Source organism: Eleutherodactylus coqui, chromosome 3 (genome assembly GCF_035609145.1).
Source record: "Eleutherodactylus coqui strain aEleCoq1 chromosome 3, aEleCoq1.hap1, whole genome shotgun sequence".
NCBI classification, from domain to species: domain Eukaryota; kingdom Metazoa; phylum Chordata; class Amphibia; order Anura; family Eleutherodactylidae; genus Eleutherodactylus; species Eleutherodactylus coqui.
Genome location: NC_089839.1, coordinates 187818898 through 187828625, shown reverse-complemented (window position 1 = coordinate 187828625; position 9728 = coordinate 187818898). Strand labels below are relative to the sequence as shown.

The window sequence follows — 9728 nt, the reverse complement described above, 5'->3', positions numbered from 1 at the left end:
ATTTTTAACTCAAAAACGCATCATACATGCAGAAAAATCACAGGGAAATCTCTGGTGAAACGGCCAAAGGCCGCTGTCACATGACCAAGAGAATCGTGCGGGATTTGTGTGTTGCGATACGCATAAATCTCGCACAAATATGAAATGGGGTCATATAAATTAGCAATTTTTCATGACATATCCTATCCACAAAAAGGCCTCACATTCGCGGGGAAATCGCATGTTGGCGAGTGCAATATCACGCTCATCTGTGTGAAATTAGCGCTACTTTTACACCTGCATTGGGGCTCAGTTCAGGCTTTCTGTCTCACCATTTTTGAAGCAGAGAAACTGAAATACTATAGAAAAAAATACATCCGTTTTATTCCCCATTGATTTCATTAGGCTGCCTTCACAGTAGCATATGCGTAATTGCGTGCACCTGAGTGCCGCGTATTTGCGGAATTATCTTTTTTGGCGCACCTATTGGTGTATTTTACTGTACATTTTTTGAACCCACAAAGTATGTTCATTTGCGCGCAACAAAGACGGACTAACTGAAATGGCTAATGAGATCCAGTGTTCTTTTTTCTACGCAATAACGCAGTGTTTCATGCATTTCCTAACATATTTTGCGCATCCCCATTGACTTTGTTGCGGACTTTGGGTGTGCAAATGAGCAAGAAAAAAGTGCATGCTCCGTTTTTTGTGTGTGACCGACATATGTACATGTGAACCCATTAAAATCAGTGGGTTCTATTCTCTGCATATTGCGTGCGCAAATATGCCCATGTAAAGGGGGCCTTAGGCTGGGTTTACACGGGACGGATTTGCCGCGGAAATTCCGTACGAAATTTCGCCAAGACAAATCCGCCTGCGGCCGCTAATCCCGAGATTGGCCAGCCATGTGGATTAGATTTCTCAGAAATCGGCGGATTAGCCGGTCGCAGCATGTTCATTCTTTTTCTTCCTCCGCTGTGGCCGCGCTCTGCTCTATGGGAGCGCCGGCCGCAGCGGAAGAGCGAGCAGCCAGGCCGCTTCAAAACCCGCGGCTAAGTGCCGTGGGTTTTGAAGCAGCGCTTCTCCTGGCGGAAATCTTGCGGTTTTTCGCTGCGGCCAAACTGGGAGCTTTCCGCCGGGATTCCGCTGTGTGGGAACCCAGGCTTAAGGTTTCAAAAACAAGAAAGGCTTCCATTTGCTTCCATTCCAACAGGTTTCCAGTTTTTTTGGATGGAAAAATAACACTGCAGACTGTGCTATTTTCACATTAAAAAAAACAGAAATAAACAAAAGTGAACAGAAGTTTTTGAAATTTTTGAAACTCATCAACGTTTTTTTTTCATTTTATTTCAGTTTCTCTCCTCCAAAAATGGAGCAGAGAGATAGAAACCCTAAACTGACTGGCAGGTGAGAAAGTACCCTCTTTATACAGTTATTGGCATAGTATAAATACTGATTTCTGATTCTATTAGTAAACATGTATTCTTCTTCTTGCTACACATAAACATGTATTCTATGTATTGTTACATATTATTACATTGTTTCTATGACTTTTATTAGTCTGATATCCACTTTCCAAGAGCCTCTACAGCAGCAATTATGTTTTTCTACTTCTTAAACTTCCAGTTAAAGGAGATGTCCCGCGCCGAAACGGGTTTTTTTTTTTTTAAACCCCCCCCCCGTTCGGCGCGAGACAACCCCGATGCAGGGGTTAAAAAAACCACCCGCACAGCGCTTACCTGAATCCCGGCGGTCCGGTGACTTCAATACTTACCGCTGAAGATGGCCGCCGGGATCCTCTATCTTCGTGGACCGCAGCTCTTCTGTGCGGTCCACTGCCGATTCCAGCCTCCTGATTGGCTGGAATCGGCACGTGACGGGGCGGAGCTACACGGAGCTACACGGAGCCCCATAGAGAACAGCAGAAGACCCGGACTGCGCAAGCGCGGCTAATTTGGCCATCGGAGGCCAAAAATTAGTCGGCACCATGGAGACCAGGACGCTAGCAACGGAGCAGGTAAGTAAAAAACTTTTTATAACTTCTGTATGGCTCATAATTAATGCACAATGTATATTACAAAGTGCATTATTATGGCCATACAGAAGTGTATAACCCCACTTGCTGCCTCGGGACATCTCCTTTAATTAAACCCAGCCTGCAGCATGCTGCTGCCCCTTCTCGAGATTCATCATCATAATTTATCCAGGAGGTGAACATTTCTCAGTTCTTCTTTAGTGCATGAATCACTGTGATCAATGACTCCCTATCAGTCCAGTAAAAGGTCAATACAAACTCTGTCCACCACCTCCACCTCCCCCACTCTGTGCACCCCTGTGCTGCAGGACCTGCTGCTGGCTGCTCAGTCCTGGAGGGGAGGAGGGTGCTTGCTGCTACTGCTGTGTATATAGTGTTTGCAGGGAGGGAGAGGTAAGAGCCAGTGCGCATGTGCTGTCAGTTCCCATTGCTGTGTATGGATCATTGGGACAGCATGGAATGAACCTTTGTATCTCTTTAAAGGAGCCGCAGCCAGTGAGGAAATAGCTGCAGCAAAGTCTCTTCCTATCTGCAAGGCACAGGATCTGGGAAAGTTTTGTGCATGGAATTAACAGGATGGCTGTGAGCTGGAGGGGGATCGCTGGATAAAGGGGGATACAAAGTTGCAAGCAGGATCTGGATACAAAGTTGCAAGTGACGATCTGGATACAAAGTTGCAGCAGTGATGAGCTGAATGTGACCTGTCACCTGGAAAAGTTGCAGCTGACACTTGCTCTATGTGTGTAATAAGCTTCTAATCACCGGCTGCTGCTGATCACTATGGCCAAAGTGATCCAGAGGAAGCACCACTGGACGAGCAGGGTGCACCAGTGCACGGTGAGCCGGGGCTCCGGGGGGGAGCTGAGGCTGCCGGTGCTGGGGGGAGCGGAGTATGGAGAGTTCCTCTATCTGGGGGAGGTGGAGGACTCCCTCATCTCCTGCTCTGGAGATGGGAAGCTGCAGGGAGGGGAGCTGCTGCTGGAGGTGGCCGGGGTCCCGGTGTCGGGGCTACCCAGATACGACCTGCTGGACATGGTGAGGAGCTGCGGGGAGCAGGTCCCCATCACAGCTGTCAGACAAGGTAGGTGTTCCTCCTGAATCCAACTCTATAGAAGTGTATAAAAGGGTTAATTAATTCCCCATGTGCAGAAGTAGCTGAGCTGAGTTTGTTATTTAAAGGGATAGTCCTTGTTTTATGCTCCTATTAATATCATGGGGGTCTTACTTCTAGGACCCTGTGCAGTCAGTTTTGGCAAATATATTGTCCCACCAAAATATGGAGAGGTGGTTCAATGTTTGATAGCTGAAGGGGACACCCCAAATTTGCTTTTGGCGTATTTAAACAAACGTGTGCCATATTGGTCCAATATTACAGTAATAGCTAAAGGTTGCATGCCAAATTTTCCTCAGGCGTATTTACAGGAGAGAGTATGAAGATGTATATTGGTATGTCACACTTGTAAACCTGCGCTAAAACTTTTTATTTATTTTTTTTTTTGCAAGAAACTCATCACATCCTTGCACACGTGACTTTATTTTTTTCATGTGCATTAAAATCCCATGTTCACATTAAAAAAAGAAACACTTACGTGAAACTTGTATCTACGTGCAAAATACAATGCAATTTTTTTCCCCTTCTAGCGGAAAATAATGAGCGATAGCGCCATTAATCTAGGACATGCGGTAGTGTTAGGGTTTTTTTGGATCTCGCACTATCGGTGCTAGCAGAACATTGCTTGTGTAAATTGGGGCACATTTACATGGGCAATATCTGTGTGTTGCGAGATGCACATAAAAAGAACACATTATTTTAAATGAGTGTATTCACATTCACCCCCCCCCCCCCCCCAAAAAAAAAAAAAAATTAAATTGCGTTTTTACAATTGAAATATGCAGTTTTGGGGGTAGTTTTTTTTTTTTCTTTTTTTTCCCACAAAATGCATCGCAATCGCAGAACTGCAAGTTTGAGTGCGATATCGCATTCACCTATGTAAATATGGTCTTAGGCTGCATGCTCAGTGTTCTGCACATATGCTCATATACATTAATGGCACTCGCCATTAATCCCACCAAAATCCTTGATCACCTATCCACAGAATGTCTGATTGCTGGAATCGTGAGAATGTCCCTCTTAGTGCGCATTCGTGACCACCACTCCATTCACTGTCTATGGAGCTAGCTGAGTACTGCGCTGGGCTATTCCCCTTTAGCACTTGAGAATGATCCTGCATGCAAATGGTAGGTTAAAAATTCTAAATTTTATTCCAAGTGATTTGAAAACCCCAACATGTACTGCAGACCGCTTCTGCATCTTGGTCGGAAACTTGTCCTTGATTGAATGGAATAAAGTTTGGGATTTATAACCTGCCATCTGTATGCTGGACCATTCTCAAGTACAGTAGCTGTGCCACGGTTGAAACAGGATCTGTGCATGCCTGATTGGGCAGGCATTTTCTTGGCCTCTAGAAGTTGGCTTCCTTTCCCCCTAGTGTTTGTACCTCCCTCCTTGCTCATGACCTGAAGGTTGGGGTTCAATTCCCACTTGGTTCAGGTAGCTGGCTCAAGGTTGATTCAGCCTTCTATCCTTCCGAGGTCGGTAAAATAAGTACCCAGCTTGCTAGGGGAATAAAAGATGACTGGGGAAGGCAATGGCAAACCACCCTGCAAAAACAGTCTGCCAAGAAGACGTCACCATGTGACGTCACCCCAGGAGTCGGTCATGACTTGGTGCTTGCACCAGGGGACTTTACCTCTACTTAAGGGCTAATGGCCATGGCCAGATTACCGCGGCATTACACCGCAGCATTACACCGCAGCTATTAGGTTCTATTGAACCTAATAGCTTAATTTTCACGCTGTGGAATTCCGCAGCATGAAATAAACCGCGGCATGTCCTATTTGCCGTGGGAATACGCGCGTCCGGCTTCCATTGAAGTCAATGGAAGCTGGTCGTCACGTTGTCAGAACAGCAGAAGCATCGTGTGAATATGCTACACCGCCAGCCGCGTCATGTGCTGTACTGTGCATGCGCCAGCGCATCAGGCGGGATGTGCACAGCAGATCCGGAAAGTGAGTATGGAGTCGGGGGGGCGTGAGGGACTCCACTGCGATATTCCACTGGCGGAGTCCATCACGGCCGTGTGAATGGAATGGTAGTCACAAATGCGCTTAACTGCTCTATTCACAAAAATATATTGCCATGTGAATAGGTACATAGTGTTGCATTTAGCTCCATATTATGGTCCAGAAAACAGGGACCAAGTTTGAAATAAAAATATGATCATCTGAAAGTGACCTTTTACAGCTTGACTTATCAATAGTTATGCTATAAATGTCTTGTGGGAAGCCCTTCTGAGGCCGCCTTCACACAGGAAGGAAAGACTGCGGAATTTCTGTTGGCGGAATCGTTGCAGAAATTCTGCAGCTTTTACAGTACAAGCCATGTGGAGGGGAGGTAAAAAATCTCCATGTGGTGTGGAATCCTTCTATAATAAATCCGCAGCATATTTGGAAAAACGCTGCAGATTCTAAATCCAGTGCATGTCTTTTGCTGCAGAATTCAACCCTTGAAATGCGAGGGTTAGGCCGCCTGCACACTAACGGGTCGGATTCTGCATGTGGGAGCCCACAGCGTAATCTGGCCCTGACTGCAGGCGGCGACCCGGCACACCTGTCATTTAATCTTCTTTTTCTGTACAGTGGATGGTCCAGATGGTGGGTGCAGACGCCCACTGCAGATTTCGCAATGCAAATCTATTTGTGCGCACGCAGCTTTAAAGGGCTCTTCGAGGCAGCAGCCGCTGTCAGGGCCTGGCTTTACCAGGGTCGGAGCGGAAGCTGCTGCTCCAAACTCTGTGTAGTGTCCGGCGCACGTAATTTCAGGCACAGCTTGCATTGAAGTTATTGGGACCCCAGCCTGCAATTACAAGCACTGGCTACTGCACAGGGGTCCGAGCAGCATCTTCCACGCCGACCCCGGTGTATCCCAGTAGTGACAGAAGGCACTGCCTGGAAAACCCCTTTAAATTCCACAGCTGATCCGCAATTTAAAATGTGTTCAAATCCGCAGTTTGGCTACCGTGGATTTCCAGTGGAATGCATGTAGTGATTTTGCAACATGTGAAGGTACCCTAACTGTTCCCTTTGTGCAGTCCTATGTAAATGGTGATGTCACAATGAAATGTGCTGAAATGATAGGCAGAACTTCTTTTTACTTTGTATATGTCATGGTGTGTCCATGAAAGAACTTATTTGTATAAGGTTGTAGCAGAGCTTAGTTTGTCATTATGTTATACTTACTGCTGTCCTGGTGCATAAACTAGAGCTGAAGTTGTCCTGTTCTGAAACCTCAGTTTTTCAGGATACCCATTGAAATTTATGGGCATCCAAGGAAGGTGTGGGCACTAATGGTTCTCCATGCTGACTAGTAAGGGACATCCGCTAATAACTATATTGTGATATTACGATACGTGAAAGGGGCTTCCCCTTTAAATAACAAATCCAGCTCTGCTATATATTGTGTATAATGGGTACACGTGGGTAATTAGCAGCACACTCACTCTGTCATTGTGTTCTCATGATACCTTTACTGGAGTGTTTTGGATTCTTAATGTGGGTATAAATGTTGCAGTAGTCATCAGTTTCAATGTCTTTCACGCCTGTGGATTATAGCAGTGCGTTCAGCACTATGCAGCCGTAAAAATATCTTTTGCGCCGCACATTCCCCACATTGCTAAACAGATAACACTTTCAGCTGCGATGTGACAAGGAGTTAATCGAGGAACTGCATCAGCAGGATGGATGGAGCTGCGACTAGTATTTTCTACTCTATCACTATAGTGATGTGCTTGGATAATAATGAGCATGTCCCTTTTTAAATGGAAGAAACATCATGGACCAATTAAACAGTTTGTCAACTTTTCTGCTTTTTGGAAACTTGGGAGATTAAAGGGACTGACTGTCAGCTTTCCAAGGGTCCTGAATACCGTATCTGCATCGAATTCTGCATGCGTATCTTGCCCATTGACAGGCTAAATCCGTGCATGGTTCTGCGCAAAGAACCATGTCAGAAAGTTGAGGAGTTTGAGACTGTTTTTAGAGGTGGAATTCATGCTGAGAATCGCACTGTGTGGACATATCCTTAGACCTGTGGAATTCCGCAGCTGCGGATTTTGGCGCATCCTAGTTCCGGTCCATGTGCAAGGTCTCTTAATAGGCCAGCATGAACTACCAGCTGTCTTCCAATAGGCCGGGCACTCTTCTTTTTTTATTCTTCAAATGCACCCCTAGCTGAGTAACTGGCATTTCTTCTCTCCTCTTGCGCTGCACGCTCTGGACTCGTATGAATGCTGCCTTGCCCTGTTGTGGGCATTGACCTCTCTAACGTCACTTTGCATATGGTAATCCCAAGTATATGGCACAAGCAGAAGCTGGAGGTGCCAGTCATTCGGGAAGAGTGGCATTTTGAAGGGCTGAAGGAAGAACGCCCGAACCTAAGACAGCAGACTGTCCATGGTGGTCAAGTTAAGCACCGAAACACTACTTGTGGATGGCTCGCTGGCTTTCATTGGTCCGGGCACTCCTATAAAAACTTGAGAATTATTAGCTAGATGGCCGAGAATTATTATTATTTTATTTTTGCTTTTTTTTTTTCTGTCGTCCTGCTTCTTTATCTAAAGGGCCTCACTGGAATGTCATGCTTTTGCCACCTTTTTGTCCTGCCTTTAGGGGGCACTATTATTTAAAGGGTTTTTATGCACCACTTCTTCCAGATCTATAACCCAAGCTGTAGGCCTCTGACGATGCAGCTCGTGACCTTTTACCTTGGCGTAGATGATAAGTTTTGTGTGTCAATATTTGCTACCTGCATGTTACCGATGGCGCTCACTGTAACATCCACCCAGAGCACATGAGTCACACCAAGGATTTTGTGAGCCTCAGGGACATCAGATTAGAACTACATGTCACGAGTAAATTGACTCTGCCGACTCGTGCTGTCGCATCAAGGGCCATTCTATGTAGCCAAGTTAGTTTACTAGATGGCATAGATGAGAAGATATAGAAAACCTTGTTCCAAGAGCTTGCACTTATTGTATGTACTTTACATTAAACAGCTTTGTGCCTTTAGCAAATACCGCAGGGCATTGTCACTGTCATCAACAGCAGATCATGGATCGAGGAGATATTTACCTCCTATTGTATTCGTACTGGCATTCCTGAAATACTCTGTTCTGCTGGGTTGGTAGGTTTCTCCAACTATCTGCCATCGCATACAGCCTGATTGGAATTGACAAAATAAGGGGACATTTTCAGGGAAGCCAATCCTGCTCCATACACAGTTGGTACTGACACCCACCCACAATAGCCATGACCAACGTGAACGCTAAAAAGTGGCTGTTGTCTCTTTTAATGCCCCCAGCACCACTCCCAATGGGATAGGAATTCCACTCTTTTGGTCACCCTGTCCCCACAAAAAAATATAATAAAAAGTGATCAAAAAGTCATACGTACTCCAATATGGTTCCAATAGAAACTACAGGACACCACCCCCCCCCCCCCCCGAAAAAAAAAAAACGAGCCCTCAGACAACTATATCTACAGAAAAATTATGAAAGTCAAAATAAGTTGGCAGATTTAAGGCCGCCTGTCCAATGGCTGTGCGATATCCCCACGGAAGCCGCTGCCGGGGAGCAGGAGCCAGCAGACGGATCTCTGTGGTGAGCCTATCTGACAGATAGGCTGACCGCGGAGAATCGTGGCAATTCGCAGCATGCTGTGATTTCCTGCCTGCAAGCGGAAAATCACTATGATTCTCCACTCATGGACAGGGGGCTGCACTTTCCATAGCAACGCTGTTGAAAGCATGCACTGCTTTCCCCGCGGCCGGATTATCGACACGGGAAACGCAATGCAAAAAAACGCTTAATCCAGAGAATTGTCTCTTTACCATATCCCCATTAAGAATTTTTCTTTAAAGGGTTTTTTTATTTTTATTTCCAGAACATAAGGGAGAACCGCTAAAAAATACATCTCCATCTGCCTACATTAGTTTTAAGATGGGGTTGCTCTTCACCCTCTGGTTTCAGCACTGTGAGACAAGTCTGGGCAGCAGCCTAGACAGACGACCAATGTTTTCCTAAGTATTGCGCAATGTGCCTGGATGAGATGTGATCATTCAAAGTTAATTCAGATTGTGATGTAACGGATGAAATTAGTGGCAAAATCGGCATGGTAAAGAATCTCTGCAGTGCGGGCCGTCCCTTTATAGGTCTCCTCTCTAAGGATCCATTCTTGGTTTAGGCCTAAAACACGAGTATGCCAGATGTGCCCTGTGTGACTGCAGCCTTGTGGGTATAGACTGGCATTTACCCGGGTATTTGTTATATGACTATACGCAGCAGATAAGCACCTTCCACACCCAGTGTCAATCTCCTTATCCATTCCCAATCAACACTTAAAGGCCAACGCCGATCGTTTATTTGTTAACATTTATGGATGCAGGAAACTTAACAACCCTGGAAAAAAATAACTTATCTTTGTTTCTCCTGTGACCTTGTTTGCTCATTTGGTCGGGAAAACCATTATCGCTACGTGTAAAAGTACCATAAGGGCCCCTCTTTACACTCGCCAATAGAGATGAGCGAGCGTACTCAGAAAAGCACTACTCGCTCGAGTAATTTGCTTCATCCGAGTATCGCTGTGCTCGTCCCTGAAG

The 9728-nt window shown here is 45.7% G+C and overlaps 1 protein-coding gene across 11 annotated transcripts in view; it reads left to right on the top strand.

Annotated features, from left to right (window-relative positions):
- Nucleotides 1-2436: 2436 nt before the first annotated feature.
- MAGI1 (membrane associated guanylate kinase, WW and PDZ domain containing 1) overlaps nucleotides 2437-9728 on the top strand; it is a 580752-nt gene continuing 573460 nt past the window's right edge. For 9 of the 11 annotated variants that reach the window (XM_066596650.1, XM_066596655.1, XM_066596652.1 and 6 more), the window contains exon 1: nucleotides 2440-3095. In XM_066596650.1, coding sequence (XP_066452747.1) covers nucleotides 2795-3095 — 301 coding nt within the window. In that variant the 5' untranslated portion in view covers nucleotides 2440-2794. Of the gene's footprint in view, nucleotides 3096-9728 lie in introns of all 11 variants that reach the window. The other 2 variants (XM_066596658.1, XM_066596657.1) reach the window with 1 other exon arrangement.